Source organism: Cervus canadensis, chromosome 8 (genome assembly GCF_019320065.1).
Source record: "Cervus canadensis isolate Bull #8, Minnesota chromosome 8, ASM1932006v1, whole genome shotgun sequence".
Taxonomy (NCBI): Eukaryota; Metazoa; Chordata; class Mammalia; order Artiodactyla; family Cervidae; genus Cervus; species Cervus canadensis.
The window spans coordinates 14,096,697-14,113,499 of NC_057393.1; the positions used below are offsets into that span (position 1 = coordinate 14,096,697).

The 16,803-nt window shown below is 36.8% G+C and overlaps 1 protein-coding gene across 1 annotated transcript in view; it reads left to right on the top strand.

Annotated features, from left to right (window-relative positions):
* PDZD8 (PDZ domain containing 8) overlaps positions 1 to 16,803 on the top strand; it is a 76,656-nt gene that overhangs the window by 34,784 nt on the left and 25,069 nt on the right. Inside the window, exon 3 of the mRNA XM_043475331.1 lies at positions 7,702 to 7,804. Coding sequence (XP_043331266.1) covers positions 7,702 to 7,804 — 103 coding nt within the window. The remainder of the gene's footprint in view (positions 1 to 7,701; positions 7,805 to 16,803) is intronic.

Here is a 16,803-nt window from a genome sequence, read left to right on the forward strand (position 1 = left end):
TCTCTCTGCTTTGGTTAAGTTTTCTTTGCCTTTAAATGTGTTTTTACAAATCTTTTTATCCACTTTTTATAACTGCAGTCTGTTGGAGAGTTTGTGTGACCACTTTACCACTGTTACCTGAAGTACTGCTCACCTGGTTTTGTTTTAGATGTTGTTGACAGGTTTTGCCTTTGTTTTGCTTTTGTTTTCCTGATTGTTCTCTGTGCTTTTATGGGAAGATTTTGGGAGACTCAAAACCATGCTATCACTACCACTATCCTTCTAGAACCAGAAATACATATTTTTACTTAGATTTTTATAAGGCAAAGGAAAGGGTTTAATTGTGTGATTAAACAAATTTGAAATAAAATCAGCTGGTCTTGTTTCTTTTATTAGAGGCAGCTTTGACATAAAAATTTGGCAGAAGGAATTAATACTTTTAAGTAGCGTTATATCCATATTATATGGTGAAGTGTTTAGTTCTTCCATGGAGAAGGCTATTAACATGGAATTTTGAAATTCATTTCAGACTCATGAGCTATTTTAAAAGTTAAAACCAAAGATATAATTCTAGCTTACATTTGTTTTTATTCTTCCGTTTATTTTAGGATTGAGTTTGAGTACATTCACTTGTTTATTTTTGACTCAAGTGGTAAAAAAAAAAAATTATCTACAGTAAATAATGCTAAATATTGTTTCCTCTCCTAAGTAGTTGGTAAATAAATGTTCCTTATAGTCTGCATTTATTTTAATATTTGACAGTTTTATCTTTTTTAAAAAGAGAAAATATCTAGCTAAATTTGAATATATTGGGGGGCATGATTCCACAGTTACCTTTATTGTTGTTAATAGCATTTACTTATTATCTGCAATTTACATACACACATATATATATGGTAGGTACTTTGCATTCATTGTTTCAGTCCTCAGAACATCTTCATGAGATTAATAATATATGTTTTATAGATGAAGAACTGAGATCCATGGGTTACTTGCTTAAAACCACATGGCTGGAATTTGAAGCTAGGTTTGTTTGACTTCAAAATCCTTCACTCATTCTATCTTCATAGTCTTTTTTTTTTTAGCTTGTTGAAGAAAATTTTGATTCTTAAATTTTTCATATTGTGTTAGAAGTATATAAATTTTGGAATTTTTTTTTTTAGTCTGTTTGAAGGCAAGTCATTTTTTTAAGTTACCTTTTCAGGAAGATCTTGAGATGTAGAAATGTGTATTAATAATGAAGCATCATGTATATAAAGGCTGGAGGAGAGATAAAAGGAAGTTAGCTCAAACATGAGATATTTAATTTTCTTTAAGGGAAAACTTCCACTCAAAGTGAGCTGTTGAAAAACAAGAATTACTTGACACTGTTGCTGAATATCATTCCTCGAGTTTTTTTTAAAAGCTGTGTAGATCTGTAACAATAATGGTCTGTAACTCTGAATTTGGACATATAACTCCACAAGATGAACTGAATTCCTAGAGATCTTATGCCTATGCCTGTATTTATTTAACTGTTTAAGTTCCTCTAGCAGTAAGAGATAAATAAATAAAATAAAATAATTGAATGATGTTTCCCTTTGTTTCTATACACTTCTCTGGGATATAATTAAGTAATCTTCCCTATAGTTAGGTTGCCTTTGACTAGAAGCAGGCTTCTCAGAATATCCCAAATTTGGAGTTCACTTGCCCTAGGTTTATGTAGGTATTCTTTTCTTCCCCTAGTTCCTCTTCCCTAAGATTATTGTGTTGGAAATAGTATTGTTTCTTTTGTAATTGTATAGGCATATTTCCAGAGCACTGCAATAAAGTGAACATGACGATAAACCAAATCACATGAATGTTTTGGTTTCCCAATACATAGAAAAGTTATGTTTACACTATACTGTAGTCTGTTAAGTGTGTGATAGTATTATGTCTAGAAAAAATGTACATACCTTATTATAAAAGACTTGATTACCAAATGATGCTCACCATCATCTGAGCCTTCAGTGAGTCATAAACTCTTTGCAGGTGGATAATCTTGCCTTAATGTTGGTGGCTCCTGTGACTTACCAAGTGTGGTTGCTGAAGGATGAGATGGCATGGTAATTTCTTAAAATAAGACAACAGAGAAATTGGCGCATTGATTGACTCTTCTTTTCATAGACGATTTCCTGTAGCATGCAATTCTGCTTGGTAGTGTTTTACTCACGGCAGAACTTTTTTCAAAACTGGAGTCGGTGCTCTCAAATTCTGCCACTGTTTTATCAGTAAAGTTTATGTAATAGTCTAAATCCTTTGTTGTTATTTTCAAAAGTCAATTGAGTTTGAAATAGTAAATGCTGGAGAGGGTGTGGAGAGAAGGGAATTCTCCTACACTGTTGGTGGGAATGTAAATTGGTACAGTCACTATGGAGAACAGTATGGAGGTTCCTTAAAAAACGAAAAATAGAGCTACCATATGACCCCGCAGTCCCAATCCCCGGCATATATCTGGAGAAAAGCATGATGTGAAAGGATACATTCATCCCCGTGTTCACCGCAGCACTATTTACGGTAGCCAAGACATGGAAGCAACTTAAATGTCCACTGACAGAGGAATGAAATAAGATGTGGTACATATATTCAATGGAATACTACTCAGCCATTAAAAAGAACGAAATAATGCCATTTGCAGTAACATGGAAGGACCTTCAGATTGTAAGACTGAGTGAAGCCAGTCAGAGAAGGAAAAATTTTACATGACATTCCTTATATGTGGAATCTAAAAAGAAATGAGACAAATGAACTTAACAAAATAGAAAGAGACTCGCAGACTTTATTGAGAGAATGAACTTATGGTTGCCAGGGGGAAGGGATACGTAGGGAGTGTGGGATGAATCTGAACACACTGCTATGTTTAAAGTGGATAATCAACAACTACCTACTGTGCTTAGCACAGGGAACTCTGCTCGGTGTCATGTGGCAGCCTGGATGAGAGGGGTGTTTGGGGAAGAACAGATAAATGTATAGGTGTGGCTGAGTCCCTTCTCTGTCCACCTGAAACTATCACTGCATTGTTCAACTGAAATAAAAGGTACATTCACAGATTTTTTAAAAGTCAAACAAGTTTGCCTTCTTCATGGTGCTGCAAAATAATTACATAATAGCATCAAAGATCATTCATCATAGATCATCATAACAAATATAATGGTAGTGAAAAAGTTTGAGATAGTCTGAGATTTAACAGAACGTGACACAGACACAAAGTGAGCAAATGCTATAGGAAAGGAATGGTGCTGACAGACTTGCTCAACGCAGGGCTGTCACAAACCCTCAATTTCTAAAAACTGTAATATTTACAAAATATAGAAAGCAAAGAGCAGTAAAGCAAGGCATGGTAAAACAGGTATGCTTGTATACCTCTACTGCTATTTCATGTAGTAAAACAACTATTTTCATGCTTCTGATATCTGAATAGCAAAAGAACTTAAGAAAATTAAGTACAAACCCAGATGACATAAAGGAAACACTGTGATAAAATGCCAGACTCCAGAATATTTCAGTGTGGTGTTGGCATGCTATACACTTAAATATGATACTTTCAACAAATGTGAACTGTGACATGAACTGTGGTCAGAAAAATAAGAATTCAAGGGTATTATATCTGAATTTTCCCTCTCTTTGCACCATGATGCCATAACTGTCAATCAAGTGCTTCTGATGAACTTATTAAAGATACCTGAAGGTGACACTTGTTTTCAGAAATTGTTGTTTATAGTGTGGATTGCATGGAAAAAGAAATTGAAGGCCCAGAAACAAATTAAGAGGTGTTATAGGTTAAAAGTGAGGAAGTAAGTTCTTGAAATACATGTATTAGTAGAAACAAAAAGGGACAAATGGTATAACTAGGACAGGATTTAGTGAGTGACAGAATATGTGGGTGGGTGTAGGTAGAAGAAGCCAAGGAATGTTAAGAATTTGAGTCTAGGAGAGTTATGATCTCATTGAACTTTGATTTGGTCAAGTGTTGGTTATTTTCTAATATTAGAGGTTATAAAGTTCAAAACAAAGTTTCTCTCTTCAGGACTTGTGGGGGAAATAGTGACACTTGTTTCAGAGGGAGAAGAAGGTACAATTATCAACACAGTCTGATTTTAGAACATTGTTGTCCCTGTCACAGAAGCTCCACACTGATTAGCAGTCAATTCCTATTCCCCCTAGTCCTCTTCCCCCAGACCTTATGTAACCAAGAGTCTTTTGAATTCTTATTTTTCTGACCACAGTTCATTTCACAGTTCACATTTGTTGAAAGTATCATATTTAAGTGTATAGCATGCCAACACCACACTGAAATATTTTGGACTCTGGCATTTTAACATAGTGTTCGCTTTATGTCATCTGGGTTTATACTTAATTTTCTTAAGTTCTTTTGCTATTCAGATATCAGAAGCATGAAAATAGTGTTTTACTACATGAAATAGCAGTAGAGATACACAAGTATACCTGTTTTACTACACCTTGCTTTACTGTATTTCATAAATATTGCATTTAGGAATTGAGGGTTTGTGACAACCCTGCATCGAGTGACAACCCTACATTGAGCAAGTCTGTCAGCACCATTTTTTCTAACAGCATTTGCTCACTTTGTGTCTATGTCATATTTTGTTAATTCTCAGAGTATTTCAAACCTTTTCATTATTATATTTGTTATGGTGATCTATGATCATTGATCTTTGATGCTACTTTTGCCTCTATAAATTTGCTTATTTCCAGACATTCCATTGGAGAAGGCAATGGCACCCACTCCAGTACTCTTATGCCTGGAAAATCCCATGGACGGAGGAGCCTGGCAGGCTTCAGGCCATGGGGTCACTAAGAGTGGGACACAACTGAGCAACTTCACTTTCACTTTTCACTTTCGTGCATTGGAGAAGGAAATGGCAACCCATTCCAGTATTCTGGCCTGGAGGATCCCAGGGACGGCGGAGCCTGGTGGGCTGCCGTCTATGGGGTCTCACAGAGTCGGACACGACTGAAGTGACTTAGCAGCAGCAGCAGCAGACATTCCATAGAGTATGGAATCTTTTGTGATTGGCTTTATTCACTTAGCTTGTTTTCAGGGTTTATCCATATTGTAGCATGTGTCATCACTTCATTGCCTTTTGTTACCAAATAATATTCCATTGTGTGTATATGCCGTATGCCATATCTTATTTACCTGTTCATGACCTCATGGACATATGGGTTGTTTTCACGTTTTGGCTGTTGTGACAAATGCTATCATGGACATTCATGTCACGTTTTTGTGTGAATATATGCTTTTATTTTTCTTGATTATATATCTAGGAGTAGAATTTCTGGGTTATATGTTAATTCTATGTTAACTTTTTAAGGAGCAAGTGACTACATCATTTTCCAACCCCTCCAGCAATGTGTGAGGATTCTAGGTTCTCCATATCCTCACCCACACGTCTCTCTTTTTAAATTAGCTATCTAGTGGGTATGAAGTGTATCTCATTGTGGTTTTAATTTGCATTTCCCTGATGACTAATGATGTTGAGCATATTTTCATGTGCTGATTGGCTGTTCGCATGTCTTCTTTGGATAAATGTCTATTCATATTCTTTGTCCATTTTTTCAATTGGGTTATAGTAGGTCCTTATGAGACACCTGATCCGCACATTCTGTGGATTGTCTTTGCTTACTTGGAGGTATCCTTTGAAGGAGAAAAATTTTAATTTCAGTAAAGTTCCATTCACCTATTTTTTCTTTTGTTACCTGTGCTTTTGGTCTCCTGTTTTAAGAAATTGTTGCCTAATTAAGATCACAAACGTTTGCTTTTATGTTTTCTTAACAGAAATTTATTTTCTGAAACAAAAAAAAATTATTTCTTATCACACATTTAGTCCTGTGGCTTACTTTTTGGTTAATTTTTATTACGCTTTTAAAATTTTAAAAAGTGTTGTCAAAAATATAGAATGACTTATGATTTCAGGGAAGGATTGCAAGAATTATGCTTTCTCATTCCTGAATCCTGTAATACCTGTTGAGAATTTGGGAGTACCAGATGGTGCATCGGAGAAGGCAATGGCAACCCACTCCAGTACTCTTGCCTGGAAAATCCCGTGAATGGAGGAGCCTTGTAGGCTACAGTCCATCAGGTCACTAAGAGTCGGACACAACTGAGCGATTTCACTTTCACTTTTCACTTTCATGCGTTGGAGAAAGAAATGACAACCCACTCCAGTGTTCTTGCCTGGAGAATCCCAGGGATGGGGGAGCCTGGTGGGCTGCCGTCTATGGGGTCATACAGAGTCGGACACGACTGAAGCGAGTTAGCAGCAGCAGCCGCAGATGGTGCGTAGCCTTCTCTGGATTGACAGTAAATCCTTCAGGTAGTTTGCTCTTTTGAACAGATGGTGGCAGCAGAGCTTTGCTGAATGAAAATTATCAATTTTTAAGCCTAGTATTTTTGAATTATGAAAATTTTTAATACTCTTGGCAATAAATTGTTAGGCAGTAAGTTTAAATTTCCATTTAAGATTAAAAACTATTTAAATTTAGGAACTTTTTTGCTATGAGTTTATACTGGCTTTTCAGTTTATGAAACCAGTTTGTGAGGTATGGGCCTGGTTTTCTTCAGTTCTCCAACCTTAGGACACAATTTTCTCTTAGTACTCTAAGGTCTTTTATCCACTTTTCTTTCATTATCTCACTCCTATCCCTATGATCTTTGTGTAGAGATAAAGTAATAGAGCAACAGTCAAAATGGTGATTAATGCTAAAGCTATTCACAAACTTACTCCTAAAACACATTGGCAGACCCACATTCAGACTTAGGAGATATGTAATAAGAAGTTGAACATGTCGGTGATGGTTTTTTCCTTCAATAAGAAAAACTGCTTTATATCATCTCAAGATCGGATTCAAGATTTCCTTTTTAGATCTAAATATAAAACAGTAAAATTAAGTGGTGCAGTTATTCTGTGACAGTTGTTTTCAAGTTAATAGAAATAGTAAACATATATTGAGCACTGACTGTTCGCTAAGTGTTAGTCACTCAGTCGTGTCTGACTCTTTGCGACCCCATGGACTGTAGCCCACCAGGCTTCTCTGTCCATGGAATTCTCCAGAATCCCATGGAATACTGGAGTGGGGTGCCATTTCCTTTTCCAGACTGTTTGCTAAACACCGTGCTGAATGCCTCATGTGCCTTGTCTCTTACTCTCACAACAGCTTCTTCTAAGAGGTAAGTTACTGTTTTTGGCCTGAAGTTCCCAGAGGAAGACATGAGTTTAGAGAAGTTAAATAATTTGCTCAAGTCACATTAGTGGATGGAAGGGATGTGTGTGTGTGTGTGTGTTCATAAGCAACCATATTATTCTATTTTATGTGTGTTTAATTTTTACAGAGATGGTATCATACTATTATACATGCATCACTTTGCAACTTATTTTTAAAATTCAACAGCCTGATTTGAAAATCTATAGCATTTGCTACTATGTGTAGATATCTGATCAACTTGCTTACCTCATGAATAAATACTAATTTCTTTGAATAAGCTGCTTAAAAACAGCTTGTCCTAGAGTTTCATCTGATTTTTCATTTTATTTCACTTTTCCACTAGAGCGTGTACCAAGTGTTTAGTTAAATTTTTTCCTTTGTTAACAGTATTAATTTTGGGTATAATGATCAGGAAGAAAAAGTTTAATACATATAACTGGTATAATAGTCTCTATGTTTTGTTTTATACTTCAGGTTACTTATTTTTGGATCGTATGACAGTGAAGCAAATATTCATTGCACACTTGAGCTGAGTACTGGTGTTTGGGAAGAAAAGCAAAGGAGTTCTATTAAGACGGTAAGATAAATTTGCTTAGTTTTACATCTGTATAAAGTTTATATTCTATAAGTGTTTTTTCATATTTCTGTATCCTTGAGTTATTTTTAGTCATTTGCAAATAATTATGAACAGCTCTTATTTGTTTTGTGGTAATGCATCCATAATAAAATGAATCACATAAAGGTATAACATTAATTGCTTGCTTGCATCAAAAACCTTATCTGACTAATTTTCCTTTTGTAACTTTAGTCGTTTCATAGTTGTGAGATCAGAGGGAGATAATTCTGAAAACATTGAAAAGTATGTACATTCAGAGCATTCACTCATTCATTTATCGGATATTTTGTGAGCACTTAATTTGTACCAGGCACTGTGTTAGCTGCTGGGGAAACAGTCTCTTGTCTGACAAGAGACCCTGTTTTTGTTGTGCTGTCCCAGAGTTTGATATTCGTCTGCCTGTATAGAGAAAGAATTACAAGAGGACAGGGGTAAACCTGCAGAGAGATCAGATCAGTTAAGAGGCATTTGGGGAGGCACTGGCTGCTTTAACTAGGTGGCAGTTAAGGCAATGGAAAGAAGAGGATGGCGTTCTGCTTCCTTTTTTGATCTCTCTCAAAAGAAGCTGTCACCGAAATTGCAAAGAGTTTGAAAAAACTGTAAAAGCATTTTAAAAATATTTTAAGTGCTATAATTAAAAATAAAAACTGCTTTAATCTCATGTTTTATTTGAACATGTTTGTGTTCTTTGGGTTCCTAAATGAGTAAAAATTGTCACTAGTTATTAGCTAATTTGTTTTCAAAGTTGAGTTGGTGTTTTTGAATGTTCTGCATAGCAGTTTTAGTAGCAGTTATGTCTTGCTTCTTGGAATTTGCATAAATCTAGTAGTCTGCTAAAGATTTTAGAGCATTTATTCAAGATATTGTCTACAAAATTTCTTCATTAAGCCCATGAAGTTACACGAGAATAGAATCCCAGAATTTTATGGCTGAAATAGAAAAGAAAAAAAAAAGTCAGTGTCCTAAAGGGACCCTCAGACTTTAAAAAAAAAGGTTTATTTAGTTTACTAAGCATATACTATTATGGATTTAGTAATAATAAAATGCCAAGAGTGCTTTTGGAACCCCAGACCTCTCCAGAGTTACTTTTAGTCTGTTTTAAGGTAACATCAGTAGTTTTTTTGCAGGAATAAATTATTGTGTTTTTAAAGTTGTGTTTAATAAGTTAGATATTTAGCTGTTCCCATTTAATTCTTGGTGGCAGTATAACTAATCCTATGATTATTTTTTGGTAGCCAGTATTTAAGAAAACTCCTCTTTTGTCTTCATTATACTGGTGAATAAGTACTTTTGAACTGTACCACCTAGCTGTTTCACAGTAGTAGTAAGGGTACTTTTTGGAATTTCTAGGATAGTCTGTTATTCTTCATAGCATTTTTAAAAAGACAGTTCTCAATTTTTTAAACAGATACATAAGCATATTACCATGCTTTCAAAAATTTTGACTTTTAATGGTTATGTGGTATTTTTATGGATGTGCCTTTGACTTTTGAATTGTTGCCAGCTTCTCTATGTAGTAATTGTTATGAACATTCTTACATAAAAAAATTGAGCACTGTGGAATTATTTTGGAATAGAGTAATTTCAATGAGTATAGGAAAGGAGGGAGAAATAAAGCTGAAAAGGGAGGATGGGCCCCCAGAGTTTGAATGTGTGAAAGTAATTGGGAGAATTGGATTTGGGACATGGGAATGCAGCCCATAGGGTTGCAAAGAGCTGGACACGACTGAACGACTGAACTGAACTGAACAGAGTGACAGGGTCAAAATAGTTTTTTGTAGGAAAACCTCCCCTTTCTCTTGTGGTTGTTCATGCCACCTTTCCTTTGTTACATCTCAAACAATTTGAAGCAACTTCTCAGAGAAAATAGCCAGGTTTACATTTTGTTCTCAAATAAGTAAATACGTGAAAACCAGCATTGTTTTGTCTAGATATGAAAGGGTCCTAATTTGCCGTTGCTGTTGGCATTTTCAGTTTCCTTTATTATATTTGCAAAGATATGAGATTAGACAGCTTTAATATTTTGTAGCAAAGGTTACTGAGACTTTAATCTTGAGTCATAATTTTAGATCTTAGCATATGTCATAGGTAGTTTTGGAGAAGGAATTCTAGGTTAGTAATTACATCTGGTGTCAAACATGGCAGCAGCACTGCAGTGTCTCCAGGCATTAAATCACATGTGTCTGAATTTAATAACCCTAGGGAGCAGAATCACAGTGTTTCTGAAGACTACATAAAGCATTACAGAATAGGATTTGATCATTTGAGATACATTGCAAATTTGGCTAGAAAAAAGTATATCATTAAAAAATAACTATGCTAAAAAATATTGAAAGAAACTTAATTACATGTTTTAAATACTCCTTTGAGTTTTTCAAACCTTTTTTAAAGTGTAATTTACTTTATGCTCTTAAGTTGGGTACGATCAATAATAAATGGAAAGTTTTGAATTTGTGGTATTTGCATAGATGTTGTAGCTGGGGGTGGAAGTAGAACAGTTGTAATGCAATAGCTGTGAGTCCTAGCTAAATCTAATGAATAGTGGCTTAAGCAAGAAAAGAACTTAATTGTCTTGTGGAATTTTTCTTAAATTGGGATGTCAGAGAATAATTGAAAAGAATAATTTAATAAATACCCTGCATAGAACCTACTTCCTACCTTATTAGAAATCTGAGGAAAGTTTGGATCAAAATCAGACACTCAGTTCAGTGCTGTTTGTTAGCTTATTTGCACAATAAAAGAGCTCATAGGGTAAATGAAGTACTCTGTGGTAGCGTTTGTTCTTTAAAAATAATAAGTAAAGATTCCTCATGAGATAGAATGAGGAATAAATTTGAAATTAGGCTTAAACAAAAATTAGAGGATCATCTTGAAAGTGATGACGGTGTCAATACTAAAAATGTATTTACTTGCACCAAAAGAGACAGGACACTTTATGATTTATTTCATCTGTTGCGCTATACAGGTTTGGTGATGATAGTTTGCTTCTCTTTTACTAAGGAACAAATTTAAGAAGTTTTCAGATTTTAAAAAAGTTTGAGGCCATATTTCAGTAGGAAACGATGAAGACAACAGTATCGCTCAGCTCTATTGGCAATACAGCTAACCTGATATCTGTTAAACATGGGACGTTGCAGGTGGCGCTAGTGATAAAGAACCCACCTGCCAGTGCAGGAGACCTAAGACACACTGGTTCGATCCCTGGGTCGGGAAGATCTCCTGAAGGAAGGGCATGGCAACCCACCCTGTATTCTTGCCTGGAGAATCCCATGGACAGAGGAGCTAAGCAGGCTATGGTCCATAGGGTTGCAAAGAGTCAGACATGACTGAAGCAACTTAGCACATACACATATTAAAATGTTGACCACACATAATCATTATTGTGTGCATGTAAAGCAAACAGATCTCATAAATGTCACTTAGACATACATGGTTTTAAAGAAAGAGAGATCTTGAGTCTTACCCTCCCAGAACTGGAGTTCACTCATCCTTGACCACCCACTTGCTTTACCCTTACTCCCAGACGTAAGATAGGTTACCTGTAAATGCTCTTTTCTTTTGCTCTCTCTTAACTATCCTGTCTGTGCCATCCATGTCTTCTCTTCCATCAGTTATCCAAACTGCCACTGGAGTCTTCAAACATTGTTTTATTCTTGATGCAGCGTGGAATTCTTGAGGCCATTTGAGGAGAAGAGAAGAAGGCACCATGAAAATGAGCTGTGGAACCTCTGAATGTGGAAATTCTGGGGTTGAGGGAAAAGCAGTGGCAGCCTTTTGGCACCCAGCTGTCCGGTCTAACTTTCCCTTGTTCTCCATTTTGAATAAAAATATGAAAGGAGTTTTAATTTTTAAAACAAGCTTTTTAATGTACATTTTTGGTACTAACCCTATTCCCTCTCCTACCAGCCTACCAGACTATGCCCTGAGACCCATGATAGCAATTGTCCCTTGTAAGATTTAAGTTTTCCCTTCTCTAATTAGAGATAGAAGGCTAAAAATCTAAATAACTGTTAAGGCAGTCCATCCACATAAATATGTCACTATCAAACAGGAAGAAAGAATACTGATTTCTTCCTTTGAGGTGATGAAGAATTAGCAACGAATCTTCTCTGGATATGTAGTAGATGGACAAAAGAGAGCTACTGTTACAGTCACGTGTTCAGTATGAAAAGCAGAAGCACTTAGTGTCTTTTGTAGCCCAGTATGTAGATACCAGAGGGAACCATTAAAGACATTAGGAGATGTCATGACATTTCAGATTTGTCTGAAAAATAAGAAGTAATAAATTTCTAAAAAGCATTCAGCTAACCACTTGGAGAGAGTCCATAAATAAGAATTTGAAACTCTTAATCAGAACGAATGTATTCCTTTTAGAGGGTTATGTGTTGTCAGCTGGCAACTTGAAATTGGCCACTGCTCTAAGAAGGGCTTTAGAATAGGATCAGCCACATCCAAAATCATGAAGTCAGAAGAAGTCATCTGGAGTCTAGACTTTATCTTTTTGTTTTATTTGATTGGTACTTTTCCTTCTCTCTACTACCACTTCCCTATCAAAACCTCATTTTTTGAAAGGATTTGATTCTGAGAGATAATTTATATTAGATTCCCTTCCATTTTCTTTTAACCTACCCTTAGAATTCCCCAGTTCAATTCCTGGGTCAGGAAGATCCGCTGGAGAAGGAATAGGCAACCCACTCTAGTATTCTTGGGTTTCCCTTGTGACTCAGCTGGTAGAAAATAACGCCTGCAATGCAGGACACCTGGATTCGATCCCTGGGTTGGGAAGATCCCCTGGAGAAGGGAAAGGCTACCCACTCCAGTATTCTGGCCTAGAGAATTCCATGGACTGTATAGTCCATAGGGTCTCAAAAAGTTGGACACAACTGAGTGACTTTGATTTTGACTAGAATTAGAGAAACATTTGAAGAGATGATGCCTACTTTCTAAGAACTGTCATTGTAGGGAAAGAAACATGTAAACCAAATATGTCACATAAGTAATACTTCAGAGTCTACGAAATACTGGATTCTTTTACCATATACAAAGAACCAAACTCTTTTTGCCCATAGGATCTGTTCTTGTTCCCTCAAATCCCACTACCTCTTAACAAAATTAGACTGTGTGTGGTAATCTGATAATTACGAGACAATTTGGGAGTGATGTTAGTGGGATTATTTTAGACCAGAGGCAAAGAGAACTCTGAGACTGTGGGGAGATGGAAGTTGAGTGGAAGAGCCTTCATAATAAGGTCAGCCATGTTTATTTGCCAAAGATTGAGCCTGATAATCTGCCTTATTGTAGAGTCCAATGAGTCTGCTACTGGAGATCAGTGGAGAAATATCTCCAGAAAGAATGAAGAGACAGAGCCAAAGCAAAAACAGCACCCAGTTGGGGATGTCACTGGTGATAGAAGCAAAGTCCGATGCTGTAAAGAGCAGTATTGCATAGGAACCTAGAATGCTAGGTCCATGAATCAATGCAAATTGAAAGTGGTCAAACAGGAGATGGCAAGAGTGAACATCGACATTTTAGGAATCAGCGAACTGAAATGGACTGGAATGGGTGAATTTAACTCAGATGACCATTATATCTGCTACTGTGGGCAAGAATAATACCTTAGAAGAAATGGAGTAGCCATCATAGTCAACAAAAGAGTCCAAAATGCAGTACTTGGATGCAATCTCAAAAACAACAGAAGGATCTCTGTTCATTTCCAAGGAAAACCATTCAGTATCACGATAATCCATGTCTGTGCCCTGATGAGTAATGCTGAAGAAGCTGAAGATGAACAGTTCTATGAAGACCTACAAGACCTTTTAGAACTAACACCCAAAAGAGATGTCCTTTTTATTATGGGGGACTGGAATGCAAAAGTAGGAAGTCTGGAAACACCTGGAGTAACAGGCAAATTTGGCCTTAGAGTACAGAATGAAGCAGGGCAAAGGCTAATAGAGTTTTGCCGAGAGAACGCACTGGTCATAGCAAACACCCTCTTCCAACAACACAAGAGAAGACTCCTACACATGGACATCACCAGATGGTCAATACCAAACTCAGATTGGTTATATTCTTTGCAGCCAAAGATGGAGAAGCTCTATACAGTCAGCAAAAACAAGACCGGGAGCTGATTGTGGCTCAGATCATGAACTCCTAATTGCCAAATTCAGACTTAAATTTAAGAAAGTAGGGAAAACCACTAGACCATTCAGGTATGACCTAAATCAAATCCCTTATGATTATACGGTGGAAGTGACAAATAGATTCAAGGAATTACATCTTATAGAGTGCCTGAAGAACTATGGTCGGAAGTTTGTGACATTGTACAGGAGACAGTGATCAAGACTATCCCCAAGAAAAAGAAATGCAAAACAGCAAAATGGCTGTCTGAGGAGGCCTTACAAATAGCTGTGAAAAATAGAGAAGTGAAAAACAAAGGGAAAGATATACCCATTTGAATGCAGAGTTCCAAAGAATAGCAAGGAGGGATAAGAAAGCCTTCCTCAGTCATCAGTGCAAAGAAATAGAGGAAAACAATAGAATGGGAAAGACTAGAGATCTCTTCAAGAAAATCAGAGATACCAAGGGAACATTTCATGCAAAGATGGGCACAATAAAGGACAGAAATGGTATGAACCTAACAGAAGATATTAAGAAGAGGTGGCAACAATACGCAGAAGAACTATACAAAAAAGATCTTCATGACTCGGATAACCACGATGTTGTGATCACTCACCTAGGGCCTTGACATCCTAGAATGTGAAGTCAAGTGGGCCTTAGGAAGCATCACTATGAACAAAGCTAGTGGAGGTGATGAAATTCCAGTTGAGCTATTTCAAATCCTGAAAGATGATGCTGTGAAAGTGCTGCACTCAATATGCTATCAAATTGGAAAACTCAGCAGTGGCCACAGGACTGGAAAAGGTCAGTTTTCATTCCAGTCCCAAAGAAAGGCAATGCCAAGGAATGCTCAAACTAGCACACAATTGCAGTCATCTCACACACTAGTAAAGTAATGCTCAAAATTCTCCAAGCCAGATTTCAACAGTATGTGAACTGTGAACTGACAGATACTCAAGCTGGATTTAGAAAATGCAGAGGAACCAGAGATCAAATTGCCAACATCTGTTGGATTATCGAAAAAGCAAGAGAGTTCCAGAAAAGCATCTATTTCTGCTTTATTGACTGTGCCAAAGCCTTTGACTGTGTGGATCATCACAAACTATGGAAAATTCTTAAAGAGATGGGAATACCAGACCACCTGATCCGCCTCTTGAGAAACCTGTATGCAGGTCAGGAAGCAACAGTTAGAACTGGACATGGAACAACAGACTGGTTCCAAACAGGAGAAGGAGTACATCAAGGCTGTATATTGTCACCTGCTTATTTAACTTATATGCAGAGTACATCATGAGAAATGCTGGGCTGGATGAAGCACAGGCTGGAATTAAGATTGGCGAGAGAGACGTCAATAACCTCAGATATGCAGATGACACCACCCTTATGGCAGAAAGCAAAGAAGAGCTAAAGAGCCTCTTGATGAAAGTGAAAGAGGAGAGTTAAAAAGTTGGGTTAAAACTCACCATTCAGAAAACTAAGATCATGGCATCTGGTCCCATCACTTCGTGGCAAATAAATGGGGAAACAGTGACAGACCTTATTTTTGGGCTTTCCAAAATCACTGCAGATGGTGACTGCAGCCATGAAATTAAAAGACGCTTACTCCTTGGAAGAAAAGTTATGACCAACCTAGACAGCATGTTAAAAACCAGAGATGTTACTTTACCAACAAAGGTTCGTCTAGTCAAGACTATGGTTTTTCCAGTAGTCATATATGGATGTGAGACTTGGACTATAAAGAAAGCTGAGCGCTGAAGAATTGATGCTTTTGAACTGTGGTGTTGGAGAAGACTCTTGAGAGTCTGTTAGACAGCCAGGAGATCCAGCCAGTCCATCAAAGGAAATCAGTCCTGAATGTTCGTTGGAAAGACTGATGTTGAAGCTTAAACTCCAGGCCACCTGATGTGAAGAATTGACTCATTGGAAAAGACACTGATGCTGGGAAAGATTGCAGGCGGGAGGAGAAGTGGATGACAGAGGATGAGATGGTTGGATGGCATCACCGACTCTGTGGACATGAGTTTGAATAAATTCCGGGAGTTGGTGATGGACAGGGATGCCTGACGTGTTGCAGTCCATAGGGACGCAAAGAGTCGGGCACGACTGAGCGACTGAACCGAATGATTCTTCCTCTACTTCCAGTGTGAAGGTTAGGGCCACTGAGTACAGGAAGCGTTTTGTAGAAGATGCATTTTGCATTTTGGAGAAAATGCAATGTATAGGAAATCTTTCCTGTCTAGTATGAAGATGCTAAACAAACATACAAAAGAAATGGAAACAGTAAATGCATTCTCAACTTTCAAAAAGCTTTTGATGAATATCCATACTATAGGTTCCCAAATCATCTAATTACTAGGAGAATATTTTGTTACAGATTTGTCTTAAGGATAAGAAGAAACGGTAAAAATGACCGATGTAATATCCTGGATGATTGAGTTCAGGATTTTGAAGAGTTTTCATAAACGATCTAAAATAAAATAGCACTCTCCAATGGAAATAAAATGCATGCCACTTAAGTAATTTTAAATGTTCTTGTAGCCACGTTTGAAAAAGTATAAATTAGCCAGTAAACAATTTTAGTAATCTTTTATTTGACTCATAAACCTAAAACATTGTCATTTCTGCATAACATAAAATTTAAGGAGACTTTTTTAAATAGTCTTTGAAATCTGGTGCATATTTTACAATTACAACAGACCACAATTCATCCTAGCCACATTTCAAGTGCTCAGCCACATGTGACTACATCTGACAACACAAATGTAGAGAAAGCAACTCAGCTTTGCACATGTCATTAAACTTCTAGAATGTGCCCAGTTAAGAGGTACAAAATTGAGAACGCA